The 20,238-nt window shown below is 33.6% G+C and overlaps 1 protein-coding gene across 6 annotated transcripts; it reads right to left on the reverse strand.

Moving 5' to 3' along the window:
- Positions 1-1,784: 1,784 nt before the first annotated feature.
- Positions 1,785-14,013, reverse strand: LOC133678787 (probable serine/threonine-protein kinase SIS8). 6 transcript variants are annotated; one of them, XM_062101282.1, is made up of 14 exons: positions 12,635-14,011; positions 10,875-11,322; positions 9,553-9,656; positions 8,130-9,343; positions 8,007-8,057; positions 7,849-7,889; positions 7,244-7,312; positions 6,022-6,122; positions 5,207-5,285; positions 4,990-5,088; positions 4,805-4,873; positions 3,034-3,083; positions 2,773-2,949; positions 1,785-2,215 (listed from the first exon to the last, which is right to left on the reverse strand). In XM_062101282.1, the coding sequence occupies exons 1-14, from the start codon at positions 13,102-13,104 to the stop codon at positions 2,098-2,100; spliced, it is 3,090 nt and encodes a 1,029-aa protein (XP_061957266.1). In that variant the 5' UTR covers positions 13,105-14,011; the 3' UTR covers positions 1,785-2,097. The 6 variants fall into 6 exon arrangements, with proteins under 6 accessions (XP_061957266.1, XP_061957264.1, XP_061957265.1 ...); XM_062101280.1 differs by having other exon boundaries at positions 8,007-9,343; positions 12,635-14,010; XM_062101281.1 differs by having other exon boundaries at positions 8,007-9,343; positions 10,875-11,303; positions 12,628-14,010.
- Between the last annotated feature and the right edge of the window lie 6,225 nt (positions 14,014-20,238).

Here is a 20,238-nt window from a genome sequence, read left to right on the forward strand (position 1 = left end):
CAGCAACAGTTGCAGGTTAGAAATTAGAAATGGAAAAATGATTAGTATCATTTAAGGCCATCAATCAATCCCTCCAATTCTTTCATCCCGAACCTCCTTCCACCTGAATCAGCTTCCTTACACATTGTCCGAGAAGCTGAGTCTTCTCCGAGAACCCGACTGAGATGATATCTTGCAGCTGTCCCTTCAACAATCACATGTTCATAACATTTAATCAGAACTGCCTGATGCCACATCCTTGATATCAAATCACACCTTCCTTCATAATCTCAAAACCAGTCCTCCGGGAAGAATCGATCGTGATCCAGCAATCCAACGCCATTACCAACGCCACCACCTCATCCAATGCCCGCCAAAGAAGGAACTACATCGGCATGTACCTCTCGAGCTCGAAAAAACATGGAAACACAATCGAAAACGGTATCAACTTCAGCCATATAAAAAGCTTAAAAAGAAAATACCAATCATAAATCCGAGGAACAAACAACAAACCATTCCCATGACTTTCAGAATTTCTTACAGCCCATCTCAAACAGAAAACCAAGTTAGCTTCTTAACCCAACTTTAGCCCCAACCCAGAAACCTCTGAAATGCAAGAATCATGTCTTCCTAACAAATCATTAGCCACAACAACAAAAACAATCCCTGAAATACAAGAATATAAGACGGTAAATCCTACGATCGTTAGGAGATAATAACCAGGCACAAAAAGGAACCGCAAATTCATATCCTGCTGCGAAAACCCATTTTCCTCATCATCTCCTCCTTTGCTAATCATCACCATCATCATCTTCAAAACCTAAAGCATTCTTCTCGGCATCAAATTCAATTCCAGAATGTATGATTTCAGGGAGCTTAACTCCATCATCAAATTCAATGTTTTGGAGAATGACGGATCTACCATTGGAAGGGAGAGTGAAGAGGGAGGAAGAGTCGGCATTGTCTTTCCCGGTGAAGGGTCGTCACGGTCGAAGGTGGGGCGGAGGGGATGAAGGCTACCGTAGTTGCGGTCAGCAAGGTCGAGGCGGGAGAAAAAGGAATCGAGGGAAGCGTCGCGGGTGAGATTGCGGGTCCCGTTTTCGATCAAAGTACGGAAAGTGAAGAGCCACCGAGAGAGAAGGATTAAGGTGGAGAAATTAGTATTGAAGGTTGCCGTGGTTTGTTTGATAATCTGCATGGTAGTGCGTAGATTGTTGATGCTGAGGCGGGTTTCACCAGCCATGATGAAATCAATGAAAAGTATAGCTAAAGGTTTTGAGGGAGTTGGGTTTTTAAGAAAAAATAGAAAAAGAAAAGATGGTAGGGTTTGGGCTACGGCGTTAGCGTTTGAGATAATTTTGAGGGAGGAGGGTTTTTGTGATGATGAGAAGGGATGGCAATGAAGAGGCTTATTAAACAGTATCTCTTTCGTTGCAGGGAGGCGCAAATCCAGAATGTGGTCTTTGGGAGGGCAGAAATGTATCATTTTCAATTTGCGGTGGCATTGCTTTAGAACTTAATTGAGAAGTCTCTAGAAAACAGGTGAATTTTGGAAGTTTTGTGCCCTTTGGGGGTTACCAGCATCAGGAAATAGCTTTCCTTTCCAACAGTGCGATCTTGCCGCCGCCACCCCCTTAACCTCGGCAAATACCCATGTTTTCTACCTGTGAAAAAGGGTGAGGTTACTCCCCAAGTTTTGCTTGGGACCCAATGAGTTGGAGCGTTGCCCTTTGCTGTCTGCTCTTCGCAGCAGCAGCAGCAGCAGCACAAAGCTGACGGCATTTTAGATCTTGCCTCAGTTTCCATGGCTAAAAAAAAATGGTTTACAACTATGTTGTTGCTTCTCCAGTTCATATGTGAAAATTTTTACAAAGAAATATACAACCTTGAGAACGGCTGAACAAGAAAATAAAACAAGGGAAAACAGAAAAAGAACCACAAACATCTCAAATCAAAGCATATGTCTGGTCTTCGACCAATCTCTCTCTCGTTCTTGTCCCAAGCAGTCTGCGATTTGCCTCCATATTTAGGCAATCCAACGAAGTTAATGCTCAGTTTAGGCACCTACTTGCTCTGCTAACCTGCCTGATCTTCAGCTCCTTGCGACAGCTGACCCTTCTAATGCCCACTTCTCAACGCTGAATTTGGTCTAGGCACTTGTGGACCAGTTATAGGCTTCTGCAATAGCTTCAGCGCAGCCATGATTTCTGCAAATGTTGGCCTCAATCTTGGATCTCTACAGTTTCAAGGAATGTCTAACGTCAATTTTATGTTGATTCACTTCACTAAACAGATAAAGAACACATTTAAAGTAAAATTACATGCACTGACATGATACATAGCAGCATAAATTTGATCTATATGATATGCTCAGAAGCTCTAACATGTAACTAGCTGTGTTTCTTTCACGTGCATTGATTGAATTAATTCCTTTGGAGATACCAGTGGCAAGTCAGTGATCAAAATGCAATCTCTACAGATGAGGTCGCTGCTTCAGACACAAGGGCCCAGACTCGACACCTGATAATTTCTAAGAGATGTTTTACTTCTGTTTTTTAGGTTCAAATATGAAAGAGAGGGAGAATGGGCCTTTAAAAATCGTTACAATATGTTCAGTCAAGCCACCAGTTTCATTAGCATTAGTACAGCTTCCATAGGTAGAAACTGTTTATACTCTAGCTTAACTCAACCAGAAATATAAAGCAATGAATGTTTCCAAACTATCGTATCAAACTGAGATGAAGAAATCAGGTATATCTAAAACAGAGAAGATAAAAGGACCCGAATACTCACGTCTGCCAGCACTTCCTAATTATATCAGCAATTGCAGGATCCATATCATTTGGAATGTCAAGACTGCGATGTTGAAATCCAACCGCACCAACAACTTGCATTGGGTTCATTCCACCCCATGGTTGTTGCAAAGTAGAGAGCTCCCATAAAATAACACCAAAACTATAAACATCGCACCTGCATGTTGATTCTTGCATCAATATAATCATAAAATGAAAAGTTTCTGAGGTTTCTGAAAGAATATTAGAAATATCCGCATACTTTTCATCTGAAGGTTCATTTCTTAGCACTTCTGGGGCCATCCACTCTGCCTAAAGAGTCATACAAGAGGAATTTAAATTTTTACAAGTAATAATTCTAATAAGAAAACACCAACAAGATGATTATTCAAGGAAATAAGAAACCAGATTACAAACTAAATGTTGGTATATGTAAATAACATAGCAGATGAGCTTTTTTATATTAGAAAAAATTTGACCCAGCCCACGACATAGCATGGACCACCTATCTAGTGCAAACTAGCCAATCACCCACTGTTGCATGGGTGGTACATGTTTTTTTTTTTTTCATTTTTTATAAAAGTATACGTTTACGTAAAACATAACAAATAATAATCATTTCTAAAGCAACATAATATTTATCAAAACTAATGTTATAATATTTCCTAAAATTTGGTAAGATTTTATTATATTGATCATATAGTACACAATCTTTCAGAAATTCATATGATTACTTCTTTTTATTTATCCATCTTTTTACATTGTTAAATTTAAATTTATTAATTTATATTTTTGTGTCTTTTCATTTATGGTATTTTCATCTCTTTTTGATGGAATTTTATTATGTTGATCATATACATTGGATCCTTACTCATTAAGTAGTTTACATGCACTCTAAAAAACACAAATTTTTTTGGCAATTAATATACTTGTATCTTTTTTTAAATTTGTTGAATTTAAATTTATTATTTCATGTTTTTGTGTACTCTTCATCTATGACATTTTCATATTTTTAGTAATACTTTATTATGTTGATGAGATTGAAAGTAAAAGTAATTTACATGAAACAAATCAAACATCAATTAAAATAGATTCCTCCTAGTTAGCAATCTATTTGTCAATCCGGCATTCGAAATGATTTCAATTGGAATTGCTTCTACTCTACTAGTATACTAATTACGCACCCATGCATGCTTGAATGGTTGTAATTTCTATGTAAAAAAATGATTTGAGATAGTAATAGTAAAACCACATGCCTTTGTTTGATGCTCAAATAGTCTCATTGGTTATGGTATAGAGTGTTTGGTATCCTGAGTTTTTTCTTCCTTGGCAAGAATTTCTTTTTCTCTTAGCTTTGTTACAGGTTCCCATGTTGTACCAGCACTAATGTATCTTAAAGGATAATCTCCTATATTTAATGTCATAAATTCAAGTAATTTGTTTGCACAACATATGTTAGATTCATGTGTGTTTTTATGATTACTCATTAATTATGGATAATTGTAGTATAAACAATAGACTAGATTCAATGCAATCTTGTGAATGCAAAATGACTTTTTATAATAATGGTCATGTCCCTAAGAAACATTAAAACAAAAAAAGCAAACAACAATCATCCCTCATAATTTTTTTTTTTAAATCATAAATAAAAACTCAAAAATCACAAAATCATGAACCATGATTAGGTGAGCACATGGCAGTACTTAATTCTCCTTGTGTTGATGTGATGAGTGTGCTAAGATCAAAAAACTAGAATTCTAGATATACTTTTCAACTAATAAAAATTCATTAGTGGTTATTAGATTTGAAGTTAATTATTCCTAACACATTTTTATACATTGGTACGAATTCTATAATAAAAATCATTGTTAGTGAACAATCAAATATAATCATTATAATGTTATAATTTATGATAAATCCATGTGATGCATGGGGAAAATGCTAGTACTTGCTTGTGCGCATAGGCATACATACATAAGTACATACTGCATAGCTACGAGAAAGAAAGGTGCAGCTTATCTGGCACAGCTTACCGTTCCTGCTGTTGATCTTGAAGATAGAAATGTGCTGTTCTTTATCCTCGATAACCCAAAATCACATACCTAGATAAGAAAAGGAAAAGGAATTTAGAGTCATGCTGGGTGAAACTTGGAAGATAATAAATGCATGGAAGATATTTCAAATGTTTTTTCAAAGATCTTGGTGAAAGGATAGACACCTTCACTACCCAGTTTTTATCAACCAGAAGATTTGGGGACTTCAAATCACGGTGTACTATCATTGGGGTGCAGCTGTGTAAATAATTCATTCCTCGAGCCTGAAATGGTTCAATTATGCAAAAGAGAGAATCTCCAATGAATTCAACAGGATCAAAAAGATTTATGCTATCTGGTATTTGAATATATATACATATATAAAGATTAACAAAATCATACAGCATCAAGAGCCATCCTCAAACGCCTACGATCATCCAATTGATTGTTAGGCCGGTGAAGTAATCTATACAAACTACCTCTGCAAAACATTGGAATGCTTCAATACACCCTTTAACATGAATATTTGGTATAGAAAAACTACAACTCTAACTCAAAGGCAAGGGCACCACCACAGTTGTTGAAATCTAGCCAATAAACTATGATACAGATTACAAGAAAAACATTACCATAAGTTCAACTAAGAAAACAGAAAAAAGAAAAATAAAATGAAAGTTCCGGTGACAAATTAACACGTCTGATGAGCCAATACAACAGTGTACGTGCCTTAAACTATCTGATCAAATACAAAATCTTCTGATGAAACCATTTCAGTTGTTACAAAAGCATAGAGTATTAGCATCTCCTTTCCATCTTGCTACAACCTCATTTTTCATCGGAACTTGCACATTATCTTATAGGAAAATGAACTGTACAAGTACTTGAGCATCATACAAATTTCATTTTAAACCCAAATTGAGCAGAACAGGTCAAGAAGTCCTTAGAAGTAAGATTATTCATGCATCATGCACCTGAACAAACCATATCGGTGTTTTTATAAGGCTCATATTATACCACATAAATGGACTCTTGGGAGGGAGAATTTGGAGACAGTCCTACCCTTCATCAAGTTTGCAAGAAAATGATTGTTCTCATAGGACCAAACAATGGCCCCTCAGAAAGTTCCATTAGCAGTTAATAAAAAACAAATATTTAATTGCAGATGATATAATATGAGAAACAATTAAGAGCATGGAAGTTATGGAGCACCAAAATACCTAGGAATAAACTCTGTAACAATTGAAAGATTAGGGGCACGAGTTACTGCTCCCATGAAGAGAACCACATTGGGATGCCTGACTCTCTTCATGATTCGAACCTAACAATTCAAACCACAGGCAGATTTGCTAAATTAAACATTTCCTTTGCATATTTTAAGCAAATCCTAGTAAGAAGTATGAAAAGATTTTGCTAACATGTAAAGAGAGAAAGAAATGGCCAGGTGCAAGACATAACACTGCTAAACCTTAAAATTTAAAAACAACTCAACAAAAATTCTGAACAGAAAGGTGCAGTTAAATCAAGCAAACTTATAAGTGTCTAACCTTGAAAATTTAAAATGTCAAACAACTTCTTAATTTGCAAAACATGGACCCTTTTTTTGTAATTGCAAAGATGAATATGAAGCAGCCAACATTAGAATAGAATTTTTCATGATCAATAATTTGGCTACAGAAGCAAAGCATTTCACCATATATGCCTACCAAAATCCCCTCTTTGCACGCATATGAAGGACCAATTCCTGGAAATCATTTCATCTACTCCAGCCAAGATATATTTTATGCAATGACTACAGTGTCCATGATGCGATAGCATACAGAACAAAGCATTGAAATCCTTTGAAGAAAGTTTTCACTGGTTTAGCTGTTAGCAGGTTAAGTATACCAAAGATCTCAGATTGGAAGGCTAATGATTGGAACAAATGATCTGTTGCCAAAGTATTGGAGCCAAAAGAAAAAAAATTAAAAGAGTACTATAACCGTATCATGATTTGCAATTTCAATGTGGCATCTATGAGGCTATCCCATAATGTGTGAATTTTCTGTGAATGTGTTTATATACCTATAGCATCAACTTAACGAACCCAATTATCATTAAGTTGCTGGAACATGTACCCAATACTAGCATAGTTATTTCTTCAGCCTGTCCTTGTTTCTTCAGATTGGCTACAGAGCATGAAAATCACAATACCATCAATTGACACGACTGCTGACCTAAATCATCTACAGTACGAGATACCTGGGAAGCAGCATTATACCATGCAATAAAGAGACATAACGTGCATGGTCACCCAGATATATTCTAACAGTATAGAAATTACCACAAGGTTAAGACATCTTCAACTGCAAGCATTATAAAAATATTCAACTAGGCTTTGCTTTCGAGGATATCAAATGAGAGAATTACTAAGACAACAGCAAGAACAGAATGGGCTTATACCTCACTTCTGAATTCTGCAAGAGATTCACCCGTAATATCTTGGTCTAGGAACCTCTTCACAGCAACTTCCTACGAAATACACGAGTAGAAACAAATATATAAGCATTGAGATAGAGTATTATGATCGTTAGCAGATATTCTGTTTAGTAGGCACAATCACACAATCCCAGCTGTCAAACTTCACTATAACTTTTTCTCTTGGCAAAACTTGCTACCTTGGATTCCCTTTCCCAAAACTGATGAGAATCTTATAAGGATTTAAGAGGACCTAATTTCCTAACATGAGAAACAATTAAAGAGTATACATAACCTCGTAGAATTATATACCAATTGGGTAAAACCTTCATATCTAGGTCTTTTAGATTGTTGGTCCCAATTTTAAATATTTCAAATTGTAGCTCTTATTATCGGGGGGTAGGGGGGGAGGGGTTAGCTAATAGAAAAGAAATGGAGAAAAAGAATCTTCAAATTCAACTGTACTCGTTCTGGCATTCATCCCATATATCATTCCAAAAACAACAAGCCATTTATTGTCTTTCTAGCACATCTATGCAACACAGATAGCAAACAAGCTTCTGCTTTCAGGTCAACATGAAAATACTCACAGTTCCATGCCAGTCTCCACGATATACCTCTCCATATGATCCTGCAACACAAAGCATGCACCAAAAGCAATCAGAGGAAACCTAAATGAGAGTGAAGTAACCAGGATTGACAATAGATATGAAGCCATGAAAATAATGGCATGTGCACATGGCAGTACCAAGTCCAATTCGTTCACCCAAGGTAATTTCCTCCCATGGAATCTCACACTCTGCAACATCATCCAGTCCAGCATCAGATTTTGAGCGATCATTGACAGCCAATCTGTCGGATATTCTCTCACCTTCTGAATTGACAACTAAAGCTTTGTGTTCTCGGCCGCCACTGCCACGGCCTCCACTGCCACGGCCCCCACTGCCACGGCCCCCACTTCCCTTGTCCCCACTTCCGTGTGGCTCATAACCAGCACTATCTGCATCTCCATCACTTCGTGCACCCTGCTCATATTGCTTGTTGACAGCTGCAGTGGTTGCCATCACTGCTGCAGCAGTGGCAGTGGCAGCAGCTGCTACAGGTAGTTCAAGGTTTGAGTCAGTACTTGACTTTGCTGCAGCAACAACCATAGAAGATGCAACAACAGCAGCAGCAGCTGCTGCTGCTGCAGCTACAGGAACCTTTTTTACATATTTCACAGGAGTAACTTCAGACTGCAATGATATGGGTAGTCCAGTGATCTCCTTTGTATCAAAAGGATGTTTGACACCTAAACCTTCCACAGGTTTAGATTGCTCAGGTTGATTACCAGGTGAACTGGATTTATATGGCAGTTCATTAGGAGGCAGTAGAGGAAAAAATCGAGCAGGAACAAGTTCATCTTGATCCTTCACATATCGGATTTCAGTCCTCTTTTTGTGACCATCCTTGTCTTCTGTTGGGGACGTGGCCTCAGCAGTAGACGCATTTAACTGTTCAGCATAAATCTCAGTAAACAAATTAGGAGGCGCAACAACACCACTTTCAAGTAACACATCATGAAGTTTCTGGGCTAACTGTGGATTCTCTTTTGCAGCATCTATCATATATTGTGAAACATCTTTCACTTTCATTCTACGCACGGAAGGAGAACTAACACCTTCAGTCCAAGAAGGAGAGCGTGCATGTGAAGAAGGGTAAATAGGTCTGCCAGGAAGTTCCTGCACTGGCACCTTCTCAGCAATGGAAATTTTTCCAAAATCATTCAAGGAAATTGTAGATTCTTCTTCACCTTTGCTCGGCTTAGTTAAACTAGCACCCTCATGAGAGTCACCTCTAACATCAGATTGGTTCCCTAAAGCAGCAATATTTCTCGATCTGAATCTCTTTTCCAATGTCCCTAATTCTGAATGTTCTTCAAATGAACTTGTGTGTCCACTACTAGAAGAAGCTATACGATAAGAGTCAATGTCTCTAGAAAAAGGACTGGAAGAAAAGAATGAATCATCATATTCTATATGTGATCCAGCTGCATCAGAAGGAATAAGTGTGCCAGGATCCGCAGTTAGATCAACAATGTATTCCCTGAAATTTGCAACATCTATCACCTTAATAAACACTTTTTAAGCATTTCAATTGTTTCCTACAACATATTACAAAATTTTAGAGGCAATTTACTACTGTGCACTGTAATTACCAGCAAAGAATGAGCTAAGCCCTAAACAATCCAGTAGAATTTATTTAACTTCAGTACTGATAGGAAAATAAAATAAACTACTGTGCACTGTAATTACCTTCCATCATCAATCTTTACAAAGTTCATAGCCACATCATCAGAACCGGTGTACAGATGCCCTTTTACCAACCGACATGGTATACCAACACTATCAGCCAAAACCTACACAACCATATATAGCAAAAGGTAGAGATGAGAGGCAATTAGTAAGATACCAGGACTTCCAAACTGTACAAACCATCTCATAAAAAAAATTGATGAAATATGGCAAATTCAAAGCTCATAATTATGAAAAAAAGTAACTGGTCAGGAGACTACATCAGTAATATGTCAATGAATTCTCAAACACTAACATGTGGAAGATACTTGAACTAAATATTCATAGGCATGCTTTTCAGCATAGAACAAAACATGAAAGGGAATGATGATTGGTGTAAATTTTTGCTCTCTTGAAAAATTGGCATAGAATATGAAACGCAGAATTCAATGCTGTTCAACATTCCTAAGGAAAAAAGATGTGTGCAGCTTCAGCAAGACAAGCCATGAAAAATCTCAGATGACTTCAACAATGCCAGTGCCTTTTCCAGGAAGCAGTTTTGCTTCTGCAATGAAAGACACCATATTTCCATGTGCTTAGTTTCAGAAAGTTCAAACCAGGATTGCTATCAACAAAATTGATTTTTTGTTGCTACAAGAAGGATAAGAATACAATTGCATTGCTCACTGGTGCCAAGGCCAATCATTAGTGATCACACGTCAGAATCTTTGGCAACAGCTGCTCTAAGAGAAGGTGAAAACCAGCTTATCTCCAGGTGAGTGTTTTCTATTAGCATGAATATCCATGTTGTTGGTAAATGCACCAATAATTATCCATGTCTTTGAAGAGGTTAGAGGCTAAGTTTAATTAATAAATGTTCTTTGTAGGTCACTTTCTAAAGAACCTGATAGAGGTTGTTTATTGAAGTTTGTTATCGGATAGACTGGAGATGCAGTGGCCAAACTGAGTAAATGAAGATCATTGCAGATATTTGCAATTCAAAAAATCAAGGACCTATTTGGTTCATTTGTGGAGGATGTATTTTAGCCTGCCTTAAACGATAGATCTATATAGCATGTTCAGGATTGATTTCAACAAATCCATCATAACAATTGCAAACTTTTCTCCTACAGCACAGACTCATTAATGGATGCTAGAAGAGTGTTGATAAAGATATGTGCTCAGCATGAGAACATAGAATGCTCAAGTACAAACTTCGATAAAATGTCCAGAACAATTTTCAAATTTGTCTGCAGAAGTTCACTGTTTACCTAAAAGTTGAAGTAGCATCCTAGACTAGGAGTATCTGGTACTAAAATAAAAAATGAAAACTGGAGCAATACCTTGAACATCAATGCACGATGACGAGGCAAGCCAATTGTAAGAGAACCAAGTGGCAAAACCATGCTACCAAGGGTTGCTCTCAAACTGTAGCTAAGACTCCGCCATGCTCTTGACAAGTTGCTGGGATCCCCAACTGATCCACCCATGTAATCAGAAACTAAAACAGCAAGCCTCCGCACGCCTATGAAAACTTGAGATTCTGACCTTGACTTGACAGCAATCTCTAGTGCCTTCTTTTCAAGTTTCAACAAATTAGCGTCAGCGGCCCTATTGACCAGCACTGCTTCCCAGGTGACACCACCTGAGACTGGTGTTGCTTGCAAATCAACAAGAGAAGGCATCTTGTCTGATGTGGACTCGGTCATGATACCATAGAGATCATAAAAACCATCCAAGACCTTGTCATCATAGCTAAGAGCATTGTAATTCTGTGAAGCACGCATAAATCTATGATATGAGATGGGTTAGAAAGGAATAAACAAATGAAAAATTAAGTTTGAGAAAAACATGTCAACTGAAGGGAAACATCTAGTATATAACATATAAACTTCCAATTAGTCTACAAATATCTTCAGCGCATAGCAAAGTGAGATACGATCCAAATCTAGAGACTGCAGAACAGGTCTGCAAAGAAGATAACAGATGTCATGATCGAACGAGAAAAATTGAACTTTGCTATGTTTCCCAGGTGGAGAAAAGTAACATTGGAAAAGCACTGACATTCTCCTAGATGATTTTCCAGTGACAATAGGCCAATAGCAGGCACTAATCCATACATGTAATAATATCCCCTCCATTACTGCAGTATTCAAGACCATGGTTTCCAATTTCTAGAACAAAACCATCAATTATCTCCTTGACAGTGAGTATTCCAACAAGATCATGTCTAATAGGACCAAAATAAGCATGCTTTCAAGTAATTGGTCTCATTAAAATCGGGACACAAAACAGGAGTTGGAGGAACCAACTTCACACACTAGTAAATGTCCAGTCATATATAATGAAAGAGGAAACTAAACAGTCAATTGTCAAGAACACTCCTGTCTTTACCACCATAGTTTCACTTACAATACCAAAATTGAGAAGGATGTGGCTTTCCATGTCCTAAACTTTTTCTCTTCCAATCAGCATTTTTGTAATCTCCACTAACTTGATAAAAGTTAAAAAGTCCCTACTCCTTCCTCCTTTCCTTTTCTTCTTTCATATGTACCAAAATTTCAGATTTTCTAAATTGTGTTCATCATTTGTCCACTATTTCTGCTTTTCATCTGCTTAGAGTTAATAATTCAAAGGAGCATTATAGTGAACTTTTAACAAAATTATAGTGAACCTTTAACAATATTATTTATAATACTATAATGATACTATAGGTTGATAGTTTCAGAAGTTTCTTTCATTACAGATAAGAAGAAGGATGGAGACAGGAACATAGGATTATAACGACACCCTCATCGGCCATTTTGCTCTGCTTCTCTTGTTTTCGCAGTTCCATTGTCATTATGTCAGAAACAATCTAATTAATAGAAGCAATTTTTATAAATTTATTGGCAATTTCAATTTTGTCAGGAGAACAATGTAATGAATAAGTTCCATTCGTATTCATTTTCCTCAAAACCATTGTATCATAGAGGAGTTGGCTTAACAAGTAGCTACGAAGCAAAAATTCTTCCTTGTAACTTTCTACTGTGCTAGATTATGAAAAAGGAAACTTTGAATAGATTAGACAAGAGGAAAATGAAGAGACAAACTAACCCAGTACCGATAAGCAATGAGTTCGGCAAGAGTATGCTCAGGTGCACAAGAGCCCAAGCTTATTTGCTTAACAGCCTCAATCTGGACTGCCTCAGGATCCTCTCTTGCACTCAACTCCAAAGCAAGCTGTATCTGAAACTCCTCCTCAACATCAGGATCCCTGGAGGTGGAAGACACTGAATCACGCCTTGCACCTTCTGAAACATCAAAACCACTACTACTAATCGACTCCGGTTGCTCCACCCTCTCTCCTCTAGTCACATTTGAAGATGGTGGGCTAGGACTTTTCCTATTAGCAACTGAACTTAACCAATTTGAAAGACCCGAAAAGGGCTTATTCTCCTGCAACCTAGAATGCAGAAACTTATTATCAGAGGATGATTCATTACTGGACTTATGGCCTCTTGAAGAATTCGACCCCTCTGCATCCTGTGATTGATTGGGCATGATATGAAGCTTCTTAAGAAAGTTCTTCATAGTATTATACTGATTTGTTCAATGCTAAAGCAATAAAAATCAGGCCATAAACCTCTCCATTGCCTTGGACCAAGCATGAAATCTCAATCACTAAAAGTCTAGAACAAAACCAAGAGAAACACAAATTAAGTTCAAACAAACGAAAAGGCCTCAAAACCCCACAACATTAACTGACCAAAAATCAACCCATCAAATCCAATAAGCTTTTAATAACCAATTCAAGCAATACCAAGTTCAGCTTTTCTAATATCAAGAACGCCCAGATGCTTGAATTGAAAGAAGAAACCTTCTTTTCCAGGGAACAGCAACACCCTTACTTCATAAAGAAACAAAAGTTCCAGCTCAAACTCCTTGTCTACTTACATGCAATACACAAAAAATGACTATCCCGCTAACAAGAATTGATATTTGTTGCCTTCAACAAGAATACACCAATACCAGGACAGAAAAGAATGGATCTTTCTTGGATATAAGGCAGATAGGTACATAAAAGAGAGAAAAAAGAGTCTTAAGGAGGGTTAAGCTTGGAAACAAGAAAAGGTCAGAGATGCAGCAGAGAGACAGCAAAGCCAAAGACAAACAAGGGGGATAGTAGGACCTCAGGAAACCAAGAAAGAATGACCCACTTGGAGTTTTTGAGGCACAAAGATTTAAAGGTCACATAAAAAAGATTAATTTGGTGGCAAACAGAAATAATCTCAAATGGCTCTCTCCTATAAAAAGTCCAAAAACAAAAACTACTATGCCTTTCTCTCCCTTTAGAAGGTCAAAAAACTGAAATCTCTTTTCTTTGTATCTCTGTTGATGGGAGTGGGATCGGAGTCTCAAACTCCCAAGAGCATGGTGATGAGTGGTGGCCTAAATTGGAAATTTGTGAGATATGGAATAGAATGGGCAAGTTGGGAGATTTTCCTTTGAAATTAGTAATGGTGTTAGTACCAACTTGTTGTTTTCGAGTGGATTTTTTCACTTGTCGTTTTGTGTTAAATGCAACCTTTTCCGTTACCTTTAGGAATTTGTACTTCTTTTTTTAATGTTTAGCGGATTTTTTTTTGGTTTTTTTAGTTTTTTTAATGATTTTAATTGGCTAATTTTAAGAAAAAAATTTCAAAAAAATTATTTCAATATATTATTAAATAAAAAATTATTTTAAAAAGCATCACATGCTACAATTTCAAACAACTTTTAAACTGAATATGGTAAAAGCTTTTACTTGCAAGTTGCAACTAATAGCAAGTTAATATTAAGAGTATATACTATATAACATTATTTTTTTATTTTTTTATTTTTGAGATTAGTCTATAATAAGATTGTATTAACTCTTTTTAGTACATCCAATTAAGGTAGAGGGTGTCACGCAAAAAAAATCAAATATTAATGTCTAAACTAATCTGATTGTATTTTTTATTATCGAAAAAAATCACGAATTATTATCTTAAATTAAAAAATTATTAGATGTATTAGTAGTTATATTTTCTTATCTTATATTGATTTATGATTTTTTACAAAAATAATTCGTAAATCTACAGATTTTAAATATATCATTTATATATGTATGATTTATTTCTAGGGTTTGTTGTCGGATTATAATATTGAAAGATGGATAATAATTCAAGTTACTATTAAGATTAACATAAGACAATATATATATGTTACAAAATCTGGTCTTCGGTTATGAGAGAAAGGATGTTGACTTTTGACATTAATCTTAATTAATTCGGATCACCTTTTTCACTATAAATGGAAAAGCTTTAAACTCTCTTCTTACCTAAACAAGAAATCTTGCGTTTTTGGTATGTTTGTTTACATGGTATAATCGTGTTAAATGGTATGTTTTAAATTAATTTTTTATTTGATCTTTCGGTATTTTTTTATCTTTTTAGTGTGCTGCTATAAAATATTAATTTTAAAAATAAAAAATATTATTTTTATATATTTTTAAACAAAAAATAATTCCTATAACAATGTCAAACACTTCCTAATAAAATACCGAAATCACACTACGAAAAAAGAAATCTATAAGGCAACTTTAAGGCTTCTATATATAATTATCTTTACATATAATCACAAATCAAATAAAGGATGCAAAACCCTCTTGCTAGGGTATCGTGATCATTTCATTTGATGATGCATAGTTAACCAGTCAAGGATTATACAGGTATTTTATATACTTTCAAGATACAATATATTATATCTTCAAGAAAAATAATATTAATAAGAGAATCATATTTTTTCAAAAAAAAATTATGATAATATTGTATATGCAATTACATCCTTGGAATATTTCCTTTTCATTGTTTGTTTTTTTAGGTGTCCATTTTATTTTATATATTCGGGAATCCTTTTGTATCATGGATGACTTTAAGTGTCTGTTTGGAAATGTAATTATGGTTATTTTTTAAAGTGTTTTTCATGCTGAAATGTATTAAAATAATATTTTTTATTTTAAAAAAATTATTTTTAAAATCAGCACATCAAAACAATCCAAAACATATAAAAAAATTAATTTTTATAAATAACATTTTAAATTTTTTAGAGATACAAGTTCACTTGGGTTTTCAAAAGCTATTTGAATCTAGATGGATATTATTCTTACTAATAAAAATTCTATCTTTATAAAAAAAAAAACACAGAAAAGATTATCATCTTACTTGCAAATATCAACTTCCCTAGCATAAGGTCAAACTAATTGTTTTGCAATATTTTTATAAAGTACTCCTCCAAATTAAATTTTAAATCTATATATAAAATATTATCCCTTTTTCCTTACTTAGATGATGGAGGTGACAGGACTATTTTTATTGCAGCATTATCCAATATCACACATCAATCGATCTTTTTCAGAATCTGAACAGAAGGCAAAATATAATATAATAAAGTGGAGTAAAAAAAGTTAGGTGGAGGTGGTAAAAAAAGTTAGGTGGAGATAATGGTTGTAAATTCAAGTGAATGTTTATATTTATGTTTTAAAAATATTAAAAAAAATTAAATTTTATTTTTTTTGGTTTTAGATTATTTATTTTGATACGAAGATATTAAAAATATTTTTTAAAAATTAAAAAATATTATTTTAATATATTTTCAAGCGAAAAATATTTTAAAGAACAACTATTACATTATTTTTAAATACCCTTTAATAATTTAATGATTTATTTTTAAAATAATTAAAACAATTCTTTCAGATTTCTTTTTTTTAATGGGAAGATGATCAGGATGACAACTTTGCAGATAAATATACCTTTCTTTCTTACTTACTCTCTGTCCCCATTATGATGCCCTCATCGAACGGGAAGATGGGAGCAGTCCTCAGCCAGTTAAAATCTCCCTTTTTATAAAAACAAAATTTTTCGGACCTGGCTAGATGATAAATGTAAAATGTTTGTTTTTGTGTTTTAAATAAAATTAAAAAAATATTTATTTTATTATTTTAAATTAATATTTTTGATATTTTTAGATCATTTTAATGCGCTGATATTAAAAATAATTTTTTAAAAATAAAAAAATATCATTTTGATATATTTTCGAGTGAAAAATATTTTGAAAAGCAACCACAGTCACACTCCCAAATGGACTCTACATATATTTTTTTTATTTCAAATTAATTTTTTTTAGTATTTTTATATTATTTTGATGCGTTGATATCAAAATTGATTTTAAAAAAATAAAAAAATATATTATTTTAATATATTTCCGAGTAAAAAACACTTTAAAAAACAACAATAATCACAATAACACTCCTAGGAACTTGTAAATCTCGAATAAGACTTGTAAAACAAGATTTATAGACTATGATATCATTATTAATATAATCATAAAGATTTAATTCACATGGAAGGATATCTCTTCATACTCATCCGCTTCACCGACTTTACACACTTATTCTTGAATGTTTTCTTTTCCCATAATCACTGTATTAAAAGAAAAATTATCCAAAAATTTAGATAAGCTTCTCTGTTTCCCTCGACGGGAGAGTTTCCTCTTGCTTGACTAATTGTTGGATGTGTATTTATGATGTAGTGCAGCTAATAACGTTTTAATTACGTGTAAAGTATCAATTTTATATATATATGCCAGAAAATAAAATTAAGAAGGGCCAGGATTTTAGTTATTTTACTATTTAAGATACAACTACAAATATTATTAAAAGAGGGATTGAAAAAACAATTTTTTTACGAGGGCTAAGGTCCCTGCCAGCCCTACCCTGTCTCCGCCCATGTGTGTGTTGATTTTAGGAGAAACTTTTTTTATCCCACGTGATTCGAACACTCAATTTCGCTTTAATAAATCAAGTATAAAACTCATATTAACTTACTTTTAGGATGGACGATGCTAAGCATAGAGAATATTTCAAGAACACACATGAAACATTAGAGGAAGCTATCACTAGGCCACATAAAAATATAGTTCAAAATTATCTAGATGGTGGTCTAGTAGTAAGAGCTTGGAATCAAGAGGTTTGTTCCCTCTGTGATCTTAGGTTCGAGCCATGTGGTTGCTCATATGATGGCTACTGGAGGCTTACATGGTCGTTAACTTCAGGGCCCGTGGGATTAGTCGAGGTACGCGCAAGCTAGCCCGGACACCCACGTTAAACTAAAAAAACTAAAAAAAAATAATACAGTTCAATGGTTCATGATCTTTTTTAATTTTTATTTCTGTTTTAAGAATATTACTTAGTTGTGAACCTATGTTTCTCTTTTAAGAATGTTACTAGTTGTGAACATGTGTTTCACCATGAAGCTAAGTTATTTTTATTTTTTTTTACATAAAAAATATTGATGAAAGCTAAGTTATTTTTTGAGGAAAATGAATACGAAAATGAATACGAATTGAAAAAAGAATTTGATTATATAAAAGGATCCAAAACAAAAAAATAAAATTAAAATAATGATGATCAAAGTTGAAGTTAAAAAAAATAGAGGAAAGTACAATTTTTTTTATTGAATGGCTAAACTGAAAAAAAAAACAATTTCTCAAAATGACAAAAAAAAATTAAAAGAATACTGATCAAATTAAAAAAATAACATATCACAAATTAAGATTGGAGGATGAAATTAAAAATTTTACAAAAGATCCAAGAACAAAATTAAAAATCAAAAGAATAAGAACTAAGGTTGAAATCCCTATAAATAAGAGAACAACTTTGAGATTTTGAAAGGCCAACATAAATATTGAGAAGAGAAGAGAGGAAAAAAGAAAGCAAGCATCTTTGGTGACAAATCATTCCGCCAACACCGTCACGCCTTGCACACGTTGTTAAAAGATTGTGGACGCCTCCCAACATTTATTTTTGTTTTTTTGATTATATTTTATATTTATTAAAATAACAAATTTCCCTTCATTCAATCTGATAATAACAAAAAGAATACATGAAAAAAAATCACTAGACACCGATTGTAAAAATCTTGCTTTTAAGAATAATTTAATTATTACATTTAGCTTTAGGAATGTAAAAAAATTGAGTTATATCTGATTAACTTAATAATAACTAATAAATCTTGTAAAAATATTAAATTACCTTTAATAGTCAGTTCAATGATTTGTATGGGAAAGATAAGGCCATTATTACACTATTTTAATGAACAATAACCTTGAGTTTAAATGAACTGTGTTTTTTCAAGGTGTAGTTTCTTTTAATAATTAATAATAGTATTTTTAATTCTAAAAGAAAAAAAGTAAATAGAAACTTGTATAAATCCCTAATCTAGATACCAATTCTAATTAGGTCTCCAAAGTAATTTTTCTCAATTGAATTCTCAATATATAAAAAATCATTAATTGAGTCCCTTCATGCATTGTAGTGCTCTTTTACATGGTTATTAAATCTAATTTTGGATTGACTCGTCCAAGAAACCAAGTCCTAGGTCACATAAGATGATCCGAGCCAACTAGAAAAAATAAAAAAAATTATATTTGAGATTTTAATATCTCACATGAAAAAGTTTTGAAACAATGTATATAGATATAGGGTATAAAAAAACAAAATGTAGGGCATGAAATATAGTATAATTATCTCATATCAAAAGGTTAATAAACAATTTATATGGATGTAAGATATAAAAAAATTATAAATTTCACATCAAAAAGTTAATAAATAATTTATATGAATGAAGGCTAAAAACATCAAGTTTTACTTGGGTTACGTTAAGTCACCCGAATTTTAAATTGATCTCATTCAAGTTTAATTGGATCAATTTTACCTTTAAGTTTGACTTTTAATCCCGAGTCAACAAGATGCTTTTTCTAAATCTGTTAGACCTCATCAAATCAAATATAATACATAAAAAATTTAATCATAAAAGATATTTATTTAAAAGAAAAAAAAAGAATCATACTTTTTTTATTTAGATAAGCTGAATAATACAATTTTTTTTTTTTAAAAAAAGAACATCATTACGGAGAGATAATTGGGGCAAGCAAAATTTAGAAGGTCAACCCGTAACACTCAGCCGCCACGACTTTTGGATGCTGATGAGGATCGTACTAATCCTCTAGTTAAAATCAATCCATCTTACTGTATATATTTTGGCTTTTTTTGTCACTCTACTTGTAAAATGTTTATTTCCACTGTACCGAGAAACAATTGTCATTATCATTATATTATAATTATAATTATAATTGTAATTATTTACCAAAGCTAATTGTGTCTGGAAAACATCGTACATATAGATTCGTGAGCACTATTTACTTAAACAGTATAATGATTTTGCTATTCTTACCCAAAACAATCTTTAATCAAGTTTTTTTTTCTTTTTTTAAATATAATAAAATAATAATTTTACTCTTAAAAGCAAAAAATTTAAAGTTTTCATTAAGAAGTTTTTCACTTTGCTTTTTTTGTTAATACAAAGCAGAACAAGGAAAATTTATTTTTTAGTAAAAATTAAATATTATTTAAATAAAAAAAATTATTGTCACATGCAACGCACGCTCTATTATATAAGAGGTTGTGATGTGTCTTTATTTTACAATGGCATGTGTGATTGATGATGTCGTGATGTTGTTAGCAAGTTTTTCTCACATCTTTTTTCTTTCTCATCCCATTAGAACTCACGCTGGTCATGCAAAGTTTTTTGGTTGTTCTATAATTTATAGGGATTTTTTTTTAGTTTTTATTCTTTTGATTTTTTATTT

The sequence above is a fragment of the Populus nigra genome, chromosome 18 (assembly GCF_951802175.1).
Source record: "Populus nigra chromosome 18, ddPopNigr1.1, whole genome shotgun sequence".
NCBI lineage: Eukaryota > Viridiplantae > Streptophyta > Magnoliopsida > Malpighiales > Salicaceae > Populus > Populus nigra.